At 39.6% G+C, this 25,374-nt stretch overlaps 3 protein-coding genes across 3 annotated transcripts in view; 1 reads left to right on the plus strand and 2 right to left on the minus strand.

Moving 5' to 3' along the window:
• otogl (otogelin-like) overlaps nt 1-4,544 on the minus strand; it is a 64,121-nt gene extending 59,577 nt beyond the window's left edge. Inside the window, 6 exon segments of the mRNA XM_042335063.1 lie at nt 39-193; nt 700-822; nt 1,268-1,343; nt 2,840-2,888; nt 3,600-3,645; nt 4,466-4,544. Of these exon segments, the coding sequence (XP_042190997.1) occupies nt 39-193; nt 700-822; nt 1,268-1,343; nt 2,840-2,888; nt 3,600-3,645; nt 4,466-4,544 (528 nt within the window).
• A 2,814-nt stretch (nt 4,545-7,358) lies between these two features.
• On the minus strand, nt 7,359-11,247 carry rps16 (ribosomal protein S16). Its single transcript, NM_001292762.1, has 6 exons — nt 11,216-11,247; nt 11,052-11,103; nt 10,015-10,116; nt 9,132-9,228; nt 8,479-8,526; nt 7,359-7,541 (listed from the first exon to the last, which is right to left on the minus strand). The coding sequence occupies exons 2-6, from the start codon at nt 11,097-11,099 to the stop codon at nt 7,396-7,398; spliced, it is 441 nt and encodes a 146-aa protein (NP_001279691.1). The 5' UTR covers nt 11,100-11,103; nt 11,216-11,247; the 3' UTR covers nt 7,359-7,395.
• A 2,511-nt stretch (nt 11,248-13,758) lies between these two features.
• Nucleotides 13,759-23,658, plus strand: zgc:194209 (uncharacterized protein LOC570908 homolog). Its single transcript, XM_007904936.2, has 9 exons — nt 13,759-13,872; nt 16,377-16,481; nt 16,815-16,936; nt 17,510-17,608; nt 18,588-18,737; nt 21,317-21,429; nt 21,857-22,017; nt 22,582-22,777; nt 23,367-23,658. Coding segments are annotated over exons 1-9 (1,155 nt in total). The 5' UTR covers nt 13,759-13,870; the 3' UTR covers nt 23,574-23,658.
• The last annotated feature ends 1,716 nt before the right edge of the window (nt 23,659-25,374 follow it).

Below are 25,374 nucleotides of genomic sequence, written 5' to 3' on the forward strand. Positions count from 1 at the left end.
TTAACAGTGACAATGTAATAGATTTAATAACACTGTACCTGAACCACATACTGAGGCTGTGCTGTCCTGCAGTCTTTTGCAAGAATGTAGGAGCATTTTCCAGGAAAGTAAAAATAAATCCCATCAAAGGTTTCAAAATGGTATTGGCCCCACGATCTGCATATTCCTTCTCTGTTTTCAGCCATATTTAAAACTAATAAAATAAAAGTTGCAATATTCTGATTACATTTGCGCAATGTGCATTATTGCACAGATTAAAGGTGAAAAAAAATGTTTAGGAGCAGTTTGGTAAATTCCAACAATTAACATTGGATCATATTCAGTAACTATAGCAATATTTTGTGCAGTGTTTATATTGGGAAATGCTATTACAAGCGCACCAAAATAAACTTTTCCTCAAGGACATTGCTGGCTCCCGTGACTTCAATCGTATTGAGTTTGGCCTGAGACACATTGCTGAGGTAGAGTTGAGGGAGTTTTAAGACTATAACTCTACCTGATCTGCTAAATCTGTTGTGGGCATTTGCCCACAGACCATTGTCAATGTGACTGGATTTAAAAGCAAGAGAAACTTGTGTGAAAGGGAAAGTGTTCCATTTGCTAGTTCTAACATACCACACTTCGATCAGCACAAAATTTGCCAAAATTTATCTTATTTAGAAAAAGGAAAAATATCCCACAATATAATCTGATACCAACCAGTCTGACAACGAGTTCCATTGCCTTGAACTTCACTGCAATCACATGTGCCATCCTCGCCACAGAAGCCACCATTGAGACAGTCTTGAGGGCAAGCATCTGGAAGATCACATTTTATAGAAACTGTGCGTTTGTTAACAGAACAAGAATAACATGAAATAGAAGATACAATATCTTTTAGATTTTTAAATCGTTAAACCTTAAACCCCTCCTCAGTTCCCCACACACCTACCACACCCCCTCCCCCCACGCCTCACCGCTCACTTTGAAAGGTGCTATATTAATGTAATTATTGTTGGTCACTCTTTCAAAACAGAGACATAATAATTATTTAGTCTACGTCCAGATACCAATGCAGAAATAAATGAGCACCTGTAGACAATGGGCATAAAACAAAATGCGATGTTTATATCTAATTTACGCAGAAAAAACAAAGTCAATAATAAAATCAATTGTTATTTCTAAATTCTGGGATTTCTGCATGGGTATGAATTTCCCCCTAAAAGTACTGCGCTTGCAGAATAATAATTGTGGACAAGGCAAAGTCACAGGATTGACTCTGCTGTACCTTCAGGATAAGGTAAATTTGTATTGTAGGCAGCACTTCTGCGGGCTCGATGGGCAGCAAAATTTGTTCTGTAATTCTGTAGGAAGTTAAAGAACAGTGCATTATTTAAAACCCAATGCAAGAATGTGTAATGAAGTACAGGTTAAGATTCATTCAATGGGGTTGACAATCATTCATTTGGGTTTAGTTTAATCTATTCTGATAGGAACAGGAGTAGGCCATTTGATCAGCTGAGTTTATTCCACCATTTTATTTCATCCTGTATACACATATATATATATATATCCTGTGAAGCACTTTGAGATGTCTCGAAGACATGATAAGGCACTAAATCAAATGGAAGGATTATTATTATATCCTGACAGATCCTTTATTCCGATGTGCTGCAGTTACTCACTGACGTATGCTGTTCTTAAAATAAGTGTAGCTCCCCATGTTAATCAAAAGATTTCACGCTGTATATTGACGTCTAGAAGATGTGAAAAGTGCTATATCAAATGCGAGTATTATTATTATTAAGCTTGCTCATTGCTAATATCACTTCTTTCATTCCTCCCCACCCCACCCATGGTGGTTGGTGTTCAATAACGGCAAATATAGGTTCAAAGGAAAACCAAGCCCCAAAGTGTGCAGTACCTGTTTTCTGACCATACAAAAATATAATGCGTACACGTGCTGAAACCAATAGGTAGCAAGCTGAGTCCATCAACCACAATGCTCATAATTGAGTAGATGGTCTGTTTTTGGGTGCTATGGCTGCTTCAGTTGTACTGAAACCAGCATATCGCGATTCATCATTCTAACTATGCATTAGTGAGCTTTCTATAAAATGACAAATTGCACGAATTTTGGATACAGATTCCATTCCATTCTACTGTCCCTTTTGGAAATCTGTTCATACTTAAACACATAGACTTGAACTTTTCATTCATTCCAGCTATCCTTAAATGCTTGTTGAAATGGTTAAACAATTGAAGAAAAATAATCAAAGTTTATTATTGACACTTGTACTGGGGGTGAAAATAGAAAAAAATATAATTAATGGCTTGATTTTGTATTATTGTTCGTTTTTTATCTTATACAAATCAATTTAAGTCTTTACATCTGTTCGCAGCAGAAATATGTAAATATGTTATAATTCAATATTTTATATTTAAACATTTTCTCTTATTTTGCTTATAATATTTTAAATATTTGCAACACAATGTGCTTTAAGAATATATTAAAATATTCTTTGTGAATTCATTGGTGTTCTTGTTGCTATTCTTACCCATTGCAATCTTATCTTAATTTCATTGTAATTTCCCCAAATGCCATTCTCAAAGTCTAGATTGTAATTTACTCCACTTTCACAAATAGCTTCGGTATTGGTATTACCGATAGTAGCGATGGCATTTGATTTCACAACACAATTTGAAACTGGGAGTAATTTAGCAACCGAAACGTAATTGAACATGTCCGAATCAAGCAGGAGCCCTGAAACCCCAGCTCTTAAGTAATGTTTTTGCTGCGACACAAAGGAACCATTATAAAGTAGAAATTGTTTCAGAGTACACTTTGGCTGTAGTGTACCTCTTCAGCTGGGAGATCCCGTTTCTGACGAAATGCATTCAACCTGCTCCTGTAAGAGAAACGGTAGCATATTATACAAGGGCTAAGTCGACCTGCATTTCTATCAAATACACATATTAATAATAATAATAATAATAATCCTTGCATTTGATATAGCGCTTTTCACGTCGGGAGGACATCCCAAAGCGCTTCACAGAACACACTGTAAAGTGAATTAACTGTATATTTGTGGGTGAACGCGGTAGCCAATTGCGCACAGCAATGTCCCACAAACAGTCGTGGATTGAAAATGACCAATTTATTATTATTTTTTTGGTTTTGGAGGGATTATTATTAGGCGTGTGGAGTAAGGAAACTTGCCCAAGGTTTCGCCCTGCCTGGAATTGAACTCAGGTCTCTCGCTTGCAAAGCGAGCGCTCTAACCACTGAGCTACAGGACTCCACATTGACTCCATATTGTAAACTGATGAATTCCAAAGAACTTCAGATACTGTTATTTGCCGGAATAGTTTAAATGTCACATTGCTATGAATCCTATTTCCATTACAGGCTTATTTATTGTCTTTCAAAAGTGCGCTGAATGCAAAGGTCGAATGATCAGATGGTGAGATATACATTTGATGTGTATTTCACATTGTGTCTTGTACATCAATCTTGTACTGTTTTTTCTTCTCTGGGGATCAAATCGAGAATCGTAATTAAACACTTGGATGTGTATACTTCAAACTCTGCTTTGTTCACATGTATGAAGGCTGATTACCTTCTTAATCTGTTCTGTCCAAGACCTGTGAGTTCACAATACGATTCTGCCAAAAGAGAGAATATTATTTTACATCCAAGTTCAGTTGCAACTATGTCTTTCACTGGAAATACGTGTTTCAATCTCTGTTCTCCTGACTTGTAAACTCTACCAGACAGGTTATATGAGAGAGAAAGAGAAACGTAAAATCCGAAAGAAAGTTAAAAATACTGAAATAGCAGCTGGTGGATCGGTTGTCCAAAAAATACATAATTTTTACCCTTTTCGCGAAAGAAACTTAATCGGAAGAATTTGTGAAACTTTATTTTTGCTTTATTTTAGCAGCAACTTTTCTCAGTGTGTAATGTTAATAATCTTGTATAAAAAGCAAGAGGATAAGTATAGCCTGATTGTGTGTGGGTTTTTTTTCTTGCTAAACAACTCTTTTATGGATTCAGCGGTCAGTAGTCATACATTATGGTTCTAAGGCTCTTTATGGCTGTTGCCTCCACTAGTTATACAGTATACAAGCTGATCATCCTCTATTTTTATCTCTTTCCTTTGTAAAAAAAAAGTAACTGAGAAACAGAATTCGCACATATATTTGCACTGTTAAGTAAAATAGGTTTGCGTTTCTAACTATTCTCTTAACGAAAAGGAATTTTTTTTTGCTAAAAGAAATTCGGGAATATTAAATTACATACCTAACCCATTTAAACCACTGACAATCGCATCATCAATTTAATTTATTTTAAAGAACGATTCATTTTTGCACATACTCAATTGTGCAAATATTCCCCTGAGCTTTTTGCAACCGAGGTATTGCTGTGAGAGCCGGTACAGTGTTGGCTTCTAACTGTGCTGAACTATAAGCATTACAGCCTTACCTTGAAACAGCTGAAGAAGTGAATAGAGCAACAGCACACTCCAGGGTATCATTAATTTCAGAAGAGGAGCAACGTTCATCTCAGTAGGTCTTCGCTCTGAACCCGAACAGTGAAGGTTCTTTCCAGACAAGTTGAATCTAAAATGTCATCTTAGACTAAAACGCTTGTCAAACTTACTGCGTTTTGCTTCCAACTTAGGAAATGCGAAGCATGATTCTTTGAGTTAAGAAACCAGCTCTGAATTCTTACGAAAGCTCCTTTGGCAAGAGTGCAAACTCAAGTGCATTGGCAAAGCGTCCCAGCTTGGAGAGGGCAGGGTTGTGGGAGTGACACTAATGTAGGAGCAGCCTTCATATGGAACCGATTTCGTGTCCGCCCCTCTTGAAATAAAATCCCTAGATTGTTCCTGATTCAACTTTTTTTTTAATACAAAACAACGTGTTCTTCGCAAACTAAATTGCAAACGTTTTAAAGCGTAACCAGTGCAATAGGTTCCATCTAACACTGATATTAGTATTATAATAATCTAATATTTTAGTTGCGTTTGTCTCTCTCAGGAGAAGTCTGAAACTGTGCACCTCTCTTGTAAATAGAAATACATCACATCCAACTTAAGAGTTTCAATTCATCGCACAACACAAAAACAAACAGATAGTTACATTACAAAAGGAACTGAAATTACTCTAGTTATTTGCTTTAGGTTTTTTTCGAACAACTGTATTTCAACAGTTGAAATCTATTGCTCACAAAGCGAAGCCAGGGATTTTCAAGAATATATTTTTCAGGACTGTTTAATTTTACTTTAAACATTTTGCTGCAAGACTGTATCATAGACCTTATTCGCACCAACAAAATCTTGGGAAAATAATTGATAAAACGTTATGAAATGGAAAATAATTGATAAAACGTTATGAAATGAAAAGGTATAAAGGAGATAACCGATATCTTAATATTCAGTGAAAATATCTGAACAATAATTCACCGGATGGTGACAGCAGCCTCACTTTGCCTGCTTTTTTTAAAAAATTATTTTGCACTCGCGATTCACTGTGCACGATAAGTAATATTGGATGGATCCTAAAAGAGCCAAATATTTTTCTTTCATCTAATAATGTGTTTGGTACTGAACTGCAAATAACTCTAACCCAAGTACCAGTCAAAGATAAACGATCTCCGCGCTGTAAGAACGTTGAAGAACTTCATTAGCAAGTATGTGTGTTTATCAATGATGGATTTAATGCTTTAAATAGTTTACCCCCAATGTTGTTCTCTTTGAAAAGGAAATAAATGGACGAATTTAACAATTTCGTCCGTATACGAAACTTTGACCTAATTTGTTAGTATTTTCCACACGTTATTTAACTCCTAAACCACCTTCATTAGTCAGGAAATATAACACCCAATGAAAAATAACAGGCTTGAGGAGAGCATGCAAAATTCAAATGTGCAGTCTCCAGAGAATCTAGGCGTGCAGTGCAATGCATACGATGCATATAGCGTCCAGTCTGCCAGTAAGGTGAAACTTTGCACTTGTGGTGCAACAAAAAGCCACAATATTGTATATTCAGGATTGCGTTTGAGTTTAGTCGGTATCTACGCACTGTGAAACTTATACTCCACTTTTGTGTTTCATTCTAAGTAGTTGTAGGGTATGAGGAGAGACTAATAGAACTGAGCTCATTTGCATTGGGACAGAGAAATGTGTTCCTGCATTGCATGAAAAACTGAGTCGTTAATAATAATAAATAATCCTTGCGTTTGATAGTGTCTTATCAATTCATTGAGACGTCTCAAAATGCTTCACAGGATGCACTGTGTGTTTTGTGGGTGAAACATGGCAGCCAATTGCGTACAGCAATGTTTTAGTCATGGATTGAATGACCACATTATTTTTTTTTAAACTTTAAAACATGGTGCAGTTATTTCTACTTGTGAGTCAGTGACTGGAAGGACATCAACTTAAGATACAGGTAATTAGCAAAGAATTAAAGGGCAAATTAGAATTTTTTTCAGTTAATAATAATAATCCTTGCATTTGGCATAATGCCTTATCATGTCATCAAAATATCTGAGCACTTCACATGATATACTGTAAAGTCACGTGACTGTGGTATCGTATGAGCAAATTGTTAATTGTGGATCACTTTTTTTTGGTTCAGCTGCTTGTCCGACACATGCAGAAATCCAAACCAAAGTGAGAATTCTGTGCATCTCATCTACAATTCCAGAGACAAGATCGTGGAAATGGAATGGGCACTCCCTCCTTGGAGGGACACATCCTGTTTACCTAATTCCAGCAAATATTGGGCACAGTATGGCAGGAGCCAAGGCTTGGGGACCCCAGAGTGTGTGTTGGGGTACTGCTGGAGTCTAACCAGCTAAAACCGCATAGCTTGCCATCAATAGCACTATCTGGCAAGCTTTCCCACTGCTTGTTCAACCAGGACCACCCTATCTGTTAGGGCTTTGGCTTACAGGATGAACAGGAGCCGATTGTGAGGATTCCCTGTACCCAGTGACTGGTCTGCCCTTCCATTATAAAATTACAGCTTTCTCTGCAGCACAACCGGAGTAACTGGGTAAACTCTCATATGTAGTACATCTGACATTTCAATCATCATTACCTGTGATACATCTAATCTTTTAAATCGGCTTAGTAGCCTCAAAAATGACATTGTTCTTTTAAATCACTGTGCACCCATGAGAGGTGACTTATCCCCTCAGTATTTAACAACTTACAACTTTTTTCCACACTCTGGTATAAAGACAATTTCAATGTGTTTGCTCATTACATTTTAAAATTATGATGTATGAGATAAGTTTTAGCAATGGAGCAGAATATTTTCAGGGAGGATAGGAAAAGAATTAACATAGACAATCAATCAGCCTACGTGACAGTCACAAATTTATTTGCCACAAAAAAATAACATTTAACGGTAAGACTTCTGGTAACGGGCACGGGCACCAGGTCCACCAAATTTCTTTGCTTCACAACGACGAGGATCAGCAACCAACAGGGTCCTGTCATACTGAATGAGAATGTCCTTGATCTCCTTCTTGGAAGCTTCATCCACATCTGTAGAAAGTAAGAAAATATTTGAATTAATCATTAAATGTTTTTAAAAAATAACATAACATGTAGGAGCAGGAGTAGGCCATTCAGCCCTTCGAGCCTGCCCCGCCATTCAATCATGGCTGATCTTCTAATCTAACTCCAGCTAATAACCTAACCCTGCCTTATCCCCATATCCCTTAATCCCTTTTACAGTAAGAAATCTATCTGTCTCAGTCTTGAATATGTTCAAGGACTGAGCGTCAACAGCCTTTTGGGGTAGTGAGTTCCATACATTCACCACCCTTTGAGTGAAGAAGTTCTTCCTCAACTCAGTGCGAAAGGGCTGGCCTCTGATTTTAAGGTTGTGACCCCTGGTTTTAGTTTCTCCATCCAGGGGAAACAATCTCCCACTATCTACTCTCTCATCCCCTCTAATTCTTCTATATTCTAGAGAATATAGGCCCAAATTGGTCAGCCTAACCTCGTAACTCAACCCCTTCATCCCTGGTACTAACCTAGTAAATCTACGCTGCACCCCCTCCAAGGCAAGTACATCCTTCCTTAAATGAGACCAAAACTGGACACAGTATTCCAGGTGTGGTCTCACCAGGGCCCTATACAGTTGCAGCAAGACTTCCCTACTCTTATACTCTAATCCTTTCATAATGAATGCTAACATACTGTTAGCCTTCCTAATTGCTGCTGCACCTGCAGACTAACTTTCTGTGATTGGTGTACAAGGACACCCAAGTCCCTCTGGACGCTAACACATTCCAATCTCTCCCCTTCTAAAAAATAACCCGCTCTACTGTTTTTGCTACCTAGGTGGATGTCTTCGCACTTCCCTACATTATACTTCATCTGCCACCTACCTGCCCAATCACCTAACTTATCTATGTATCTATATATAAGGGAGTCGTTTCTCAAAAAGTGTAAAACCAAAAGGCTAAAAACTTACATTTCTGGTAATAGGCAACCAATGCTTTGGAGATGGATTGACGGATGGCTGTTGAAGAAAATAAACATAAGAACATAAGAAAGGCTAGATGAAAAAAGACCAAGGTCCATCTAGTTCGCCTTCCTGGTGATCACAATGCACATATATCCCGAACTACCTATGTACAATATCCCATGTTATTTCCTAAACATTACATTATACACCAAAGGAAAACTAAATATTGTATTTGATGTCAGTTTTATCAAGTCATCAAAACATTTATTGTCTATTGTAGTGACAGTGTATTTGTAGGCAAAACCAGCAGTCAATATGCACACAGTAATGTCCCAAACAGCCATTAAGTAAATGACCAATTTTATCTGTGGGATTGCCGGCCGAAACGCAAGAGAAATTCCATTCTCTTTTCAAATAGTGCCATCGGATCTTTAATGTCCACCTGAGCAACCAGACAAGACCCCGTCTGAAGGTTGGCAACACTCCCTCCAATGTTGCACTGTACAGTCAGCCCAGACTATGAGCTCAAAGTCCCAATGGAGGGCTTGAACCTACAACCTTCTGACTTAAGAGGCAAAAATTCTGTCAACTGAGCCAGGCTGATACCAAAATAACCCAGTATCAAAATTATTTACATAATTTATGACATTGTTACCTACCATAAATTTGAGCCACATGACCACCACCCTTCACACGAACTCTGATGTCAACACCAGCAAATCGTTCCTTGCCCAACAGAAGAACTGGCTCCAACAGCTGTGAATAATAAAAAAAAAGTATTAAAACAACTAAACTTACTATTTACAGTAAATGTAGCACATAACTACTCCCCTTGCAGGGTCCCAATTTTCCAGAGGTAAATTTGCAAAATGTGCAAGTACATATTGCAGTGCTAGATGGTAATTGTTCCAGGGTAATAGACAAAAGACAAAACCATTAAGAGAGCGCCAAAATATAAAGACACATACACTCACTGTGTGTATGTATGGGGAGGGAAAAGAGTCAGCATTGTTTGGGGAGCCAACATTGTTTAAGAAAAAGAGAGACATCAGGCTCTCTACCACACAAGTAGTGGTACAATTTTGAAAGTATTAATTGAATATCTACTTAAAAAGTAGTTCAGCATCATAAACTAGCAGCAAACCAATTGTTGAGACCTCCAAATATCAAATGTATGCTTTTAAGGTCCAATATTATACTGATACGTGATCAATGATATTCCAGGTCTTAGGGTAGGTTTAAAATAATGAAGACCCCCAAACTAGTTTCAATTTCACATAGACCACTCAGAACAAATTGCAGACATCTGTATTAAATATTTACTGCTTCTGGAATATTCATTCAAATTTGTTCCACGTTTCAATTTGGAGTTTACAATTTCCAATAATCTAATGCATACATGTCCTATCAAGAACAAGAAACAATAGCTAACTCTCCAAGTTTTGAAACTCAAACAGTAACAGACCAAATGTATTTATATCCCCTTACAACCATCCGTCACAAGGGGTGGAACGAATGATGGTCATATGAAAGACCACTCACTTTGTACTGCAGAGTTCGTGGCTCAATCTGGTCCAGAGGCCTTCCATTCACTTTGATAAGGCCATTCCCTCTTTTACAGTGGGCAACAGCAGTTGCTGTTTTCTGCAAAACAAGTTAAAAAAGATCACGAGCAGATTCTTCTACGGTGTGTTCATGAATAACACTCTCTATTATTAGAGTCATGGTCAAACAATGCATCATGAACGCCAATATTGGACAATTTCATCGATGATTTAATTCAGTTACCCACGCCTGAGACACATGAAGTACAAAGGCTGCAGTTCTGGACACTAAACAGGGCACTTTAGGATGAAATGCATGTCCTTCCAGCTTGTGAAGCCTTTCAACAACCTCCCTGTTTTACGAAGGCCCCATTTCCCTTCCTCGGCAAACATGGGAGGCCGACAATCAGGGCTACAATTCTGGAGGCAGCTCCAGTCAGTCAGTCTCTGTGGTAAATGAAAGGGCCTAAAAATCAGCGACAGCCACCATTAACCCATGGGGTGAGTGAAGCGAAGGCAAGTGATGCGAGGCCCCGACCCACCGGGCAGTCACCCGGGGTCACCCAACCCGAGCCAGACGGTCTCGGCTGGGTGTCTCCGGCTGTTGACAGGCCGTCGGGGCCCAGGCGGCTTCGGCAAATCAGGCCTTCTTCCCTCCCCTCGGTGCAGGGCCTCGGCTGACAGGCAATGGCGAGGGGGTCGGGCAAGTGGGCCACGTTAGCCAATTCCCGGCCGGCCTCGACTCTCCCTTCCACACCCTCCCCCTTCCATCTGCCCGCCGCTCGGGCCTCACAAGATGGTGCTCCCATGGGGGGAGAGGGGGGGGGGGGGCGGAACTTCCCGCTCTCGCCCGGCTTACTCGGCGCTCCCCCGGGTGAAGAACGACAACCCGAGGGCGGGCGAGCGACACACTCCCTTCCGGGTGAGAAGGAAACCCGAGGCCCTGGGTGGCCCTGTTTGGGCCGCGGCGCCGGCCTCGCCTCGTGGTTCAGGCGGACCCTCGAGCGTGTCGACCGAAGGGGTTAAAGTGCTGACCTTACGCCCGAAGACCTGCACTGACTGAAGGGGACCTTTGGCCGGCATCGTCCTGCAGAGACAGAGAGAGGGAGAGAGAGTGAGGGAGAGTGACGGTTACTGGCCGTTAATGACCGTTGCTGTCGCGCGCGCGCCGCCTCAGCCCCGGAGCTCGCGCGGCTCACCTCCTCTGCTCGCGTTCGCCCACAGCGAAAAGAGCGAACGGGGCTCCCCTCCCGCAACAGCACGGGCTGTCCTTTCGCGACACTGCCGTAAAGCTCGCCTGTCTGACGCGCGACCCACTTTACCGGATTGGGCGGGTTCACGCCCGACTTGGGCGGGTGTTGTTCTGTGGTCCGTCCCCCCCGTGAGTGATAATAAATGCATAATATTGGGCTACTTTTGGGCTCGGTATTTGGGCGGACCTTAATGATAATAATCCTTGCATTTGATATAGCGCTTTTCACGTCACGTCGGGAGGACGTCCCAAAGCGCTTCACAGAACACACTGTAAAGTGAATTGACTGTATATATTTGTGGGCGAACGCGGCAGCCAATTGCGCACAGCAATGTCCCGCAAACTGTCGTAGATTGAAAATGACCAATTTATTATTATTTTGGGTTTTTGGAGGGATTATCATTAGGCTCTGTGTGGAGTAAGGAAACTTGCCCAAGATTTCGCCCTCTGCCTGGAATTGAACTCAGGTCTCTCGCTTGCAAAGCGAGTGCTCTAATCACTGAGCTACAGAACTCCACAATTTGGTTGATTGGCGGATCGGTTTTCCAGGGGTATTAATCCCTTACAAAAAAAATTGGTCACTCAATCCACGACTGTTTGTGGGACACAGCGGTGCGCAATTGGCTGCTGCGTTTCGCCCCCACCAAATATACAGTCAATTCACTCCACAGTATATTTCTGTGAACCGTTTTGAGACGTCTCGAAGATGTGATAAGGCGCTACCATCAAGTGCAAGGATTATTATTGATCATTGTACTGTTAAATGGGTTCGCTGTGTATTTTGTGGGCAAATCGCGGAGGCGTTGCACACATTAATGTCTGACATACAGTCATGGTGTGAGTGACCAGTTTTATTTGGGGGGATTTGTTGGCCAGGACAATTCTAAGAGAAACTCCCTTTTCTTTTTGAATAATATCCACCTGGACAGGCAGACACGACCTTGGTCTGACGGCAAAGGACGGCAACTCCGACAATGCAGCAAATCCCTCACCCCCACCTAGTACTGAATTGGACTATCAGCTTAGACTATTCCAAGTCCCGACGTCAGACTTGAACCCACAACCTTCTGACTCAGAGGCGAGAGTGCTACCACTGTACCAGGCCAACACACGGTTTTTGTTTTACTTGCTTGTAGCAAAGTGCTCCCGCGGCTCAGGAATGCTCCACTAACCGGTGGTTGATGCAGAATCCATGAAAATCTTCCATGTAATTGATATAACACCTTGTCATGTCATCGAGACATCTCAAAGCACTTCACAGGATTTTATGGTCAATTGTGGTGACTGTGTTTATAGACGAACATAGCAGTTTTTTTTGAATGAGAATCGAATAATAATGTTTGCTTTTGCCACAGATTGCCCACAAGATACAGTCACTACACTTTATAATAAATTCTGTGAAACGCTTTGAGACACCCTCTTGACATGAAAAGGATTATTCATATTATTATGATTATCATTATATATTGTGACAATTTGGGGCAAACAAAGATGGACCACACTAGTCTTTTCCAGCCCTGTATACTCAAATTCAACAGGTGACTAACTTTACAATTACTCTAATGTAGTTTGTCTTTTCAATGGGTCGCTATATTTCACTTTTGTAATTCTGTTGCGGTGTCTGTAAAAGAAAGCATTTATTTTATAGCATTCTGCCCACAAGATACACAGTTAATTCACTTTGCGGTATATCCCACGAAGCACTTTTAAGACATCTCAATGACGCGATAAGGCTCCGTATCAAATGCAAGGATTATCAATTTTTTTTTAGAATTTTCTTACGAAGTAATTGGAAGACAGGTGTTATTACCACTGCTACTGTATATTCTTTCAATCTACCGACCACAATAAAGCTGAGATGCAACTCAAACCCACTGGCTCCCCACCTCCAGCAGATTGTGTTCAGCATCCTCATCCTTCCACAGCCTCACTCCAACCCCCTACCTCTGGGATGATCCCTTACCACTCTGCAGCTCTGTGGGCACTCAGCAAAATACTACCAACCTTCTTCGTGATCCACACCCGACTTGCACCAGGTCGTTAATTGAGCATTGAAGCCATTCTGCCTCACTTCTTTAGCACTCCATCCCGGAGTCACTTTGCCTCATCCCCTTCCCTGCCTTTAAAGCCTATCTATTTTTTGGGGGAACCAGAAAGCAAAGGTTGTCCTTTGCATGAACCCAGCACCTCTCTGCATGGAGTCACAGGGATCAAATGGCACAGAGGCTGAAGCGCACGGGACAAACGTGCAGTGATTAACTGCGCTGCAGAGAGAGGGAGAGGGGGGTATCCCTTTGCCGGACGCTGCGTCCGTGCAGACCACCACGTCGGTGGGTGGGTGTGTGGGGAGGAGGGGGGGTGTTGATTTATCTTTCAGGTTGCACCTCTCATCACTGCTGACCAGGCAAAGAAAAAGAAAAGCAACGCAACCGATCCTCTGCATTGTGTGTGTGTGTGTGTGTGTGTGTTCCCCACTTTCTGCTCTGGGGGTGTGTGTGTGTGTGGGGGGGAAAAGGACTATCAGAGACCAGAGAAAAAAATTCCTGCTTTACATGGACCCGGACACTGGAGTACATAACGAAGAATTTTGGGGGGCAACGAAATGTAAGTGTTACAAACGAAAGAGTCAGCTCACTCCCTCCCTTGGTTTGGTTTTTGTTTTGCTTTTTTTTTCAGCCAAGTGTTCTTTCATGTTAAGTTTGCATTATTCATTGTGCTTTGATTCACCAGTAATCCAGAGAGGGTTAGGAATCTGAGCATCTGACAGTAACCAGAGATGTCACTGCGAAAGGCAACGCAAGTTGCAGCCCAGCAGCGAAAAGTTAAAAGAGAAACCCTTCTTCCTCCTGTGTGGAGAGTGCCAGACACCCTTTTATATTATATTATATTATTATTATTAATGTGCAACCTTGTGATCTGGAAAGAGCAGCTGAGATCAGTTGCACATTTTTTAAATCTGCAACAGTTCTGCCTGAAGAGGGGGAATGACTTATATTTAAACAGGACTTTCAGAAAATTAAGTGATGCATCAGGACTGATTGTGATATAACATGTCTTGCCATTTCTGTGCAATGCTCATTCTTGGGCATACCCATGTTCAATTTGATCAGGTGTTTATTACTGAAGATCGAGATGTTTTATTGTGTGTGAATGAATAGTCTGGTTCACTTGATAGCACTTTCAGAAGGCTGTGGATTCAAGCCACAGTCAGGTCTTTGAGCTCACATAGTCCAGGCCGGCACCCTAAAGCAGGGTGCTGAAGGTGTGCTGCATTGCTAGAGAGGCTGTCCTTCAGATGAGAAGTTTAAGATCCATTCCGCCTGTTCAGTTGGACATTAAAGATCCCATGCCATAATTCAAAAAAGAAAATGGAGTTTCTGCTAGAGTCCTGACCAACAATCTCCCAGATAAAATTGATCATTGACTTCATGACAGTTAGTGGGATGTTGTTGTGCACTAATTGACTACTGGATTTGTCTACAAAATAATCACTGCACTCTACAGCAAAATCAGGTGAAATGCTTTGATGTCCTCCCAATGTGAAAGGCGCTATATCAAATGCAAGGATTATTATATCCAAATGGAGTTTTGTTTTTACATATGCACGTCACTTAGACAGGGAAGTGATGTAAAGTTTTTACAGCCGTTATGGAAAGCTGGAAAAATATGAAGCAATCATTGGGGTAAAAATGTGGAATTTATAACACTCAGCTATTCGAAATGTAGATCAGCAATATATATATTATAATAATCTTGATCATCCGTGCATTTGATTTAGTGCCTTAGCATGTCACTGAAATGTCACAAAGTGGTTCACAGGATTTCACTGTAATGTGCAGTGATTCTGTTTGTAGATGAACAAAGCAGCCAATTTGCACACAACAATGTCCCACAAAGAGCCAGAAGGTGAATCATTTTTTTTAGCTGTATGCATGTGTGGGGGAGAGGGGAGTTATTGGTTAGTATACCAGGAGAAACCCCATTCAGATTTCCTTATTGCTGTAAATAAATCTGGCTGTGCCTTTTTTTTAAAAAACAAACAAGCATATATTTTTCTCCCTAACCTGTTGGTCTCTGTATCACCTGCTATCAGGCCTCTGCTAATGCGTGTCTTGAATAAGCTGTCAATAGTAGGCATCTGAGAGTACTCTGGGGTGCCTGACTCTGGGAGATTTTATTTATTTTCGGAATGAATGCTGTGGGTTGTTGAGGCAGAGTCCATAAATTCTTTTTCAAGTTTTAGGAAAAGAAGGAATCTTAAAGATAAAAGGGTGTGAGCAGGAATGTGGGATCAGATTATATGGCTCATGTGAAGAAAAACACTAGCATAGGTTTAATGGTCCATAGGCGCTGTGTTGTAACAATCCTCTTCCTATAGGGAAATATCTGACCTTTGGTTGGGATCTATTTATGGTGATCTGGCTGATAACAGGTGTCTGTCTCTAAGGGGAATTGAAAACACAATCCCACACTTTGCTATTGTGCTGCACAGCTAGCCTTTAGGTTATCGACACCCAGAAAATACATCTCTGCCTGACTCACCAGGCCCCTGAGGTGTAGAGTGACCTGCTATTTGGCCTTTGTCAATGTCTCTTTGGAATGAATGACAAACAGGTTCACAGGGGCAGTTTGTCTGACTATCCCTATCAGAATTGTAGTTTAAAATGCCTTTAAAGAATTTTATTTCTGCTCAACCTGTCTTTCTGCCGTTCACTCTCTGTCCTAACTCCTTCCACCCGCTACCAGCTCCATTCTCTCTTCTTCTCCACTGTCTTTCTGAGCCTCTGGGTTCCACTGTTCATTTTGCAGCTGGGAATGACACCATAAACATTTATGTTTAATTAACTGAAGAAGAAATCCAATGTCTTTTGTTTTATCCAAATGTGGGTCAGCAGAGTAAAAGACTCCATTGGTCAATATCAAAGATGTGTCAATTTCAACTCTTGTCCTATTTTTCAGCATTAAATACCAAACATTACCACTTAAAGATTTGTCTATCTTGTCAGCATATTACACTGAGGGTTACTTAAGAGAAATAAGAACTCTTATTTGCAGCTTCGCTTGGTCTCCTATTTATAAACCTAAGAGCCTAATTTACTACATTACAGGGTGCTTGGACTGAACATTCCTGCCTGTGCAATAGCAGTGGCCATAATAGCAGTAATTCTTGGCATTTACCTGCTTCCTTCTCCAATAGATCCAGAACCTTTCATGTAAGTACATGTCTTTAAGGGAAGTGTGTAGTTACATTTCTTCTCCTCACTCCCCAATTTGTATCTGTAACCCAGAGATTAATATAAATGACTAACATTGCAAACAGATTATAATGTTACTATATTAAAAATAGTTATTTGAAACTTTCGAGAGGTTTCAATCCCTAGTTTTCACTGTCATCACAAGATTGTAAGGTTGGTTTGGGCGAATAAGGCATTTTGATCTATCTGATCTCGTACAACAGGCTGAACCAACTAGAACGAACTAGACCTATTTTGCTGCCGGTGAGCCACTATTCTCTATTAAAGCATTTCTTTGTTATTTTATGCTAGTTTTGAAAAGCCACCACCAGCACTTATTGGACCATTGCAGGTCAACCAAAGGCTCCATCAGGCACAGAGGCTCTTTTCTGGACTACTGAAAGGACCAGAGTCATTTGCTGCAGATAGCAACGGTAACTAAATCGTTTCAATTTTACCTATGTCAGGACTTTGATCTAACAAGTTAGGCTGATCTTCCAGTGCAGTGCTGGATGAGCATGGCATTCTCTGAGATGCTGTCCTTTGGATGAGATATTAAACTGAGATCATCTCCATCTGTTCACGGGAGTGTTAAAGATCCCATGCCATTACTCAAAAAGAGAAGATAGTTTAGGCAAAAGCAGCAGCCAATTTGTGCAGAGCAATATCTAGTAATAAAAACAACTTGTAGTTTGTGGGCATTTTGCCCACAAAATACACAGTCAATTCACTTTACATTATAATCAGTGAAGCGCTTTGAGACGTCGTGAAGATGTGATAAGGCGATATATCAATTATTATTATAGCTCCCTTCACAAAGTAAGATTTGTGTATTTAGGAGAAAGAAAAATTGGGCAGCAAGAAGCCAAAAACTTTGATGAAAGGGAGATATATTGTATTTAGATGCTTACATTGGTGGGGATTTTTTTTCTCTTAAAGCACTTTGATAACTATATTGGAACAAATCACTGCCTTCAACCTTGTATTTCCCGGTATTTTGGTTTCAGGTGATGTGTACACAGGTACAGTGGATGGGAAACTGTGGAGAATCCATGATAACCAGTTGACTTTTGTTGCTCAGATGGGTCAAGATGTCTCGGGCTGTGGTGAGTCAATGTGACAGATTATTAAAAGTTTCAGTGAGGTAATACATTATCTAAACCCCCCGTGACTGAGGATGTTCTTGGGATGCAAAGTTCAATAGAAGATATTAAAGAATAAATACAGATAACATGAAGCAAAACCAAAACTATAACATTTAAAAAAGAGAATCTAATTTCTTAAAGTGGCAACTCCAAAAATGATCAATATTGCATCTTAATGTTTAAAGTTTTAGTGTGGTGATATGTGTAAGTATTTTAGGAATGGTACATCTATTAAGATTAATGAAAAACATTAGATTGTCAGATTCAGTACTATCAAAGTATTGGTTCCAGGAAAATGTTATGAATATACTTTTTAAATTCTGAATGCACTCATTTTTCATTTGACTTTTTAACAAATATATTAACTATGTGATACTAATAAGAACAAATCTGATCCTAGGCTCTACATCTCCAGTTTGACTTTATATTCTGATCTCCAATGATATTAAATATTGATCTTATTCCACAGAGATTGACTCACTTTACAAATACTATAACAGTGCAATTTATTAACCAAATTAAAACATATGGGCTGTAATTTAGGTAAATATTTCCAGACTGAACTGTCATACTGAGATATGCTTATATGTATTTACAACACAGACTTTCTTCTTTCCATTCCTGATCTTTTTACCTGATTAATAAGTTGAGATTGGGAACTTAAAAGTCTGAAATAGGAAATGTATCTCTGGTAAATGTCATCCAAGACTTGGCTTGGACTTCAAACATTTTCCATTCAGCTATTATCCTGCCAACCTTCAACTTAGGTTTAGTCAATATTTTTCAAAGTTTTTTTTAGCTATAGCTGCAAATGCCATACATTGCCTGGGTCATTACACTTTTGTAATTTGACTAAAATATCTAGATAACTGCCATAGCCTTTACACTTAGAACACAGGGATAGATATTAACTAAAAAACGTTCTATCTCCTTGTGCTAGGTAGTTTTGAGAGTGAGGCTCTTTGTGGCCGGCCTCATGGAGTGCGGTTTGATAAGGATGGCTACCTGATTGTGGCAGATTCTTACTATGGCCTTTACAGAGTTCATCCGTTGACAGGAGAAAAATCCCTGCTCGTCTCAAACAGTGAAGGTGAGTTAAATAGCACAGAACTGCTCTCTAGGCTGTTTCTACTGCTGTGTTATAATTTCTGTCTGAGGTGTCACAGTCAGTCATTTTTATTCTCCTCCATTTGTGGCTTATGTTAAACTTTTCTGTTTCTTCCACCATAACCCAAATCCTGTTTATTGTTCCCCTTGTCTGGTAACAAAGAACGTGTAAAGCAAGCAACATGTACGCTTCATTAAGCACTCTGAGTCCTACCCCATGAGAAAGATGTTATTTAAGTGAAAGTTGTTCATTTAATTGTTCCAGTAAAAGTATATTCCATCCCTTTAAGTGATCAGGAACTAGACTATTCAACCCTCATCTTGGTAATATCAGATGTTTTAGGGAATAAAGGTGTCAGCAATGGCTGTTTAGCTGGATAGATCTGAACCCAATAGAATCCAAAAGAGTTTTAAATTTACTCCATTACACTGGATCTTGTTAATTCAAAATGTATTACGGCTCTAGTGTAGTAGTGAAGCAGTTGCAGTATAAAGAACCCGAAGAAGCTACTCTTGCAACCAGTTTAATTTAATCAGCCTTCTCTCTTTCATCTGGCATTTTTATTTGTCCTTGAAAGGGCTTGATCTTTCCTTCTTATGCATCTTTATCCCTGAAGATTAAGAAAATGTGCTATTGAACTCGTTAGTATCCCTTGTTCACATATTTGCACACATATCCATTTGGGAGAACTGCTGTGGGAGGACTCCTGTTGAGAGGACTCATTGGAAGGCCTCAGTGGGAGGATTCCTGGTTGGGAGAACTCCTGACACATAGACAGACATTTCATGTTTATTAGTATAGATGTATTTCTTTAGAAGGGTGTATGACCTTTGTCACTACTTTGTTGCAGAATACCCATGCCTACCTTTTTGGGGCTTAATTAAAACATTTTTAAATATATTTTTTAATATAGCTCATCAACGATAGGAGATCCCTCTAGAATAACCATGACCCTCCCCCATGCAAGACCTTTCAGATGAGGTGTAAATCATTTCTCTAGATCAATCGGTTATTGCGTTCTTGGTGGACACACATACACACACACAGACATTTCGTCTTTATTAGTATAGATGAGTTTAATTCTTTTAATGAACCAAAGAAACCTATGTTAAAATACACAAAAGCATTTTTTTACCCAAAGGGTAATCAACACCTGCAAAGTGTTAACAAGAAATCTGACAGCTATCAGGATACAGGACACGTTTTAAGGTTGAAGCTGTAATGGGAAATACTTAGGGTGGACATTCTGGAAGGATGAATTCAAATGGCTCAATATATCTTCATCCAAACCTCTTCTCTGATCAAGCAGTAATTCAGATAAATGGTTAAAACTGACATACACGAACAACGTTGGTACACAAAGCGCCACCCAATGGTTATCATTCGTACTTATACACAAATTGCTATTCAACTTTGATATTCACAAAATTCACAACTGGTTTCATGATGTACATCAACCTATGAAGGTCCCAAATTCAATGCCACATTTGGGACATTTATTGGTATATATTTAGTGAATATTTCAATATTTCATGCTTATTTTAAAATATTTATAAGTATAATGGATAAGTGTATGCTGCACTCTTATAGACCTGTGTTATTATATTTTTGTTACACAAACTTTTACAGTTTTGCATGTTATATTCAGATGGCAAAAGCATGTGAAGAAAGCGCATAGAAAACATATAGTATCTATAAAGTTCTGGTTCATGATTAACAATTGTTAATGGATATAAAAAATGAATCTTCTTTTCTTGCATTTGCAATCTATCTACAGAGGTTTGGAAATGCTATTTTTCTTCTGTTCTTGACCCCTCTTGCCATTCAGATGGATAAAATTTTATATTTTAATATATGGTTCGTTAGAAATCTTTAGCTGTGCGTGTTTATAATATTACAAATGTAGTTGAACATTGTGGCTGAAATGCTGGTAACAGGAATGTGCTGCCTATTCAGTAGTCAAGGAACATGTGGAAGCAGGAAATGGGGCCCTGTTACACGTGCCGGGTGTTAAGACTGCATGCTGACACTGGTGAATCACAATCTGGGCATTGAAGAGGCACAAAGTGAATGTAGAACACCTCTTAACATGGATAAAGGGCAACTCTCAGCTTGAATCAGTCAGGGTCCCCTCACACTCCAGTCCTCGTGATGGATATGACAGCAGCAATGCTGAAATATTTATTGAAGTATAATGCTGTACAAACTGAGTAATGGATGCTTTGCCAATTGCGATGATCACAGAACAGACGATGGATTATAATGGGAATTTAAGGTTGATGACAGTTTGGACTGTTGTAGCTACATTATTGTAGCTGCACTTCAAAAGTAATTTGTTTTGTGAAGTACTTTGAGCTTGTTTTTTCTGAAATCCATAGAACCGGGACATTTACAGCACAGAAGAAGGCCAAGTGGTCCACTTGTCAATATTTAGCCCTTTAATATTTATCTGTATTTAATATTTAATGGCTGGAAATGTAGGTTCAGAAGTTCTTGTTCCAAACCCGCTGATTTGAATAAAAATTTCGTGACTGTGTTAAAACATGTCTTTTCTCCTGCAGGTGCAGATGGAATTCTTTTTAAGTTTCTCAACGGATTAGAAATTGCCAAAAATGGAACCATCTTTTTCACAGATTCCAGCAGTAAATGGGGCTGTCGGCATCACAGATACGAGGTAAGGACCTGAATTTTTTTCAGGTTCCTATGTAGCATGTCTGACCTCTGCTGAGTTTACTGGGAGCCAGTAGGAACATTACAGTGGACCTCAGCACAATTAACCAGAAAGGGGAAAATAAAAAGGAAAGGTTCCTGCTTCGAATAACTATGTAGTGATCTTATGCTTATTCTTATAACTATTCCATTGTAAATTTAACTAATTTATATGAAGAGTAATCTCAGAGAATAGATTATTAAAATAAACTAACAATCTACATTGTTCTTATCACGTATGTATCTAATACTAAATACAAGATTTGTACACTGTATAGCTTTTGGAAAAGGAATAGAAAATCTGTTTTGGGGAGGTTCAAACCTTTAAGGCACTTTCATTGCCCTTTGTTAAACTGTACTGATTTAAGTAACAGAGCACTGTGCTTCTTTAGGTGATAGAAGCAAATCATATGGGGCGTCTGCTGGCGTATGATTCTTCAAGTCAGAAAGTAAGGATGGTACTGGATGGCCTGTACATGGCAAATGGACTTGCCCTGTCGCCGGATGAAGATTATATATTAATAGCAGAGACGAGCGTATGCAGAATTATACGGTGAGTGGATTTCATCCTGCTTCTCTGAATGCTTTGCAGGGTGCATTTGTACCATAGAACCACTCCAATTAGAAATGGCTGAGCGGGCAATGCTGTGGAATTAGCCCTTGTTCGTTGCGTAATAATGCACAGCACAGTTGTAACAGGCAAATGCGATGTTACATGTCGTGCACATTTCTTTGGGAAGGTCTGCGTAGACCAGTGATCAGGATACCTATCATTGACTTACATAGGCTTATGTTTCTTTCAGTGGGTACCAGCAGCATTTACACTTCTGCTTTGCAAAATTGCTTCGAAAACCCTGAGCCAAGTGAGGTGATCTCTTTCCCTCTTTTACTTCATCGTGTCACTGCTGAAATCCCAGCTGCTCTTTCCCACAGCCAACAAGATATAATTCACCCAGAGAATTGAATCTTCATCTGTAGATGTTAGCAGCCTTACCCGTTGCAAGAATAGACTGTGAATAAATATTTTATCTGACTGACTGTACTTCCAACCTCTATATCTAGTAAGATGTTGGTGACGTTATTGCTAAATATTCATCCTGTTGGATTAAAATTACAGTTACTGGCTGAAGGGACCCAAGACTGGTACGAAAGAAATCTTTGCTGATAACCTGCCAGGCTACCCGGACAACATACGACAGACCAAAGTCGGGACATATCGGGTTGGTCTCACAACAACTCGCCTTTCCAGCTACATTAGACCTTTCCTGGACATCCTGGGGCCTTATCCTATGTTGAAGAGAATTGTTGCCAAGGTAATAATTACTTTATTACATTGTTACCATTATGCTTCAAATAAAAATGCAATGCCACCAGCTGCTTATGAAAGCATGGTTCAAAATATCTTTTGATATTTTATAAATTTTTCTCCTCCTCCCTGAAGCATTGCTTCATACTGGAATATGGTTCCAAAGGTGCTGGCTGTCCTCCAATACCTTGCCCAAGTGGTCAGTACCATATAATAATAAATAAATAATAATCCTTGCATTTGATTTAGCACCTTATAACATCTTCGAGACGTCTCAAATGCTTCACAGAATATATTGTAAAGTGAATTGACTGTATATAATAAATGAATAATAATCCTTGCATTTGATATAGCGCTTTTCACGTCTTCTCGACGTCTCAAAGCGCTTCACAGAATAGACTGTAAAGTGAATTGACCGTATATTTGTGGGCGAAAATATTATGTAAGCATAGAGAGTGTGGACAGGTTATTCAATTGTGAGGGACATTCATTGATGTTTTAATTGATAATATGGCACACATAATAGTTATTATATATAGCATTCTTCATATAGTTTATATATATATGTAATATACCATATTTTTCTGTCTTTTCAGGTTACTCCACTGTCATTTTACACTGTTTTTCTTCACAAATATGGATTACTCCTGGAGCTTAATGACAGAGGACAGATTGTAGACAGCTTCCATGACCCAAATGGCACAGTCACATGGGCAATCAGTGATGCGTTTGAGAACAATGGTAAACTGTACTTGGGCAGCACAGACCTGCCATTTCTGGTTGTGCTGGAATTGCCAGACTAACCTGTGCTGCACGTCAACACCCTGTACGTCCTCATTGACCTCATGTGGAGTCCTGTAGCTCAGTGGTTAGAGCACCCGCTTTGCAAGCGAGAGATCTGAGTTCAATTCCAGGCAGGGGGCGAAACCTTGGGCAAGTTTCCTTACTCCACACAGAGCCTAATAATAATCCCTCCAAAACCAAAAATAATAAATTGGTCATTTTCAATCTACGACTGTTTGTGGGACATTGCTGTGCGCAATTGGCTGCCACGTTCGCCCACAAATATACAGTCAATTCACTTTACAGTGTGTTCTGTGAAGCGCTTTGGGACGTCCTCCCGACGTGAAAAGCGCTATATCAAATGCAAGAATTATTATTATTATGTGATTATAATGTATAATGATAAAAGTGAAGAGTCTATATTTTCCTACAAATACACAGTTGCTACACTTCACAGAAATGAAAATAATGAAGAAAATAATCCTTACACTCGATATTGTGCCGTTCATGTCAGGAGTATGTCTCAAAGTGCTATACAGGATTCACTGTTACATTTTGTAGACATTTTGTGAAGCGCTTTTGAGACATTTTTTGAATGTTTGGCATCATATTGAATGCTAGGATTATTTTAGTTATTCTTCTCAAATTAGGAGAAATTCAGACAATGACGGTCAAAAATGCATCAACTGACTTTAATGTGCATTTTAAAGTGAAGGGCAATAATTGATGCATTTGATATTGCCGACAATGGAACCATCCTTTTCACGTGGAGTCCTGTAGCTCAGTGGTTAGAGCACTCGCTTTGCAAGTGATCCCTCCAAAAAAACGAAACAATAATAAATTGGTCATTTTCAATCCATGACTGTTTGCGGGACATTGCTGTGCGCAATTGGCTGTCGCGTTCGCCCACAAATATACAGTCAATTCACTTTACAGTATATTCTGTGAAGCGCTTTGGGGCGTCTAGAAGATATGAAAAGCACTATATCAAATGCAAGGATTATTATTATATATAGCGCCTTGTTGAGACCTTTTGATGTGTTTCACAAGATTTTACTGTAATGTAAAGTGACTAACAGTGGGAGGACACGATTTAAGTAGCATGTGTTTTATGGATATACAGTCTTACACAACCTATGGCTATGGAAGAACTGTATTGTGATTAAACATAAGAATGAATTGATGTCTCATATCATATGCCTTATTGTAACATACTATTGAAATTTATTATAAAAGCAATTTCTCTGACACAGATGGGATTGGGCATAGATATACTGGAGGGGGGGATGAGGGGTTGTGAGTAGCAGTCAAGCCCAGTACGGACAGAAAGAAAGTTCAGTATACCAGAAAATTTCTGACCAGTGACAACTTGGGACATGTAATTTGTGACTGCTCTTGAGCTTTACCAGCCAGAAGATATAACTTGTGGTAACTTGTGGACAAAAGGCTCCCACATTGAAGATGGGGTAAGAACTTTCATTCTGTTTTCCTGAGAATTCAGGATAGATTACAAGGGCATAAGTGTTCAGAGGTAATGTGTCATCTCTGCTTAATAATGTGTACTTTTGTGCACATTTAAAGATGGGCCTCTAATTCTTTAAAATTCAAGGTACAGTCGAGAAGTATTCAAATGACAAAAAGTTTATCAAACTGATGAAATGTATATTAAAACAATTCATGAAAACAACAGTGAGCCATTCTTCCATTCTAAACGCCATGGGAACACCTCAGCAAGACTGGTTTGCATGTTTTTCCATCTTGAATTACAATACATTTTGTACAGAGGAGCATAAACCCACTTTAATAAGGAAATAACATCAG

Source organism: Callorhinchus milii, unplaced genomic scaffold (assembly GCF_018977255.1).
Source record: "Callorhinchus milii isolate IMCB2004 unplaced genomic scaffold, IMCB_Cmil_1.0 Scaffold5, whole genome shotgun sequence".
In the NCBI taxonomy this organism is placed as follows: domain Eukaryota; kingdom Metazoa; phylum Chordata; class Chondrichthyes; order Chimaeriformes; family Callorhinchidae; genus Callorhinchus; species Callorhinchus milii.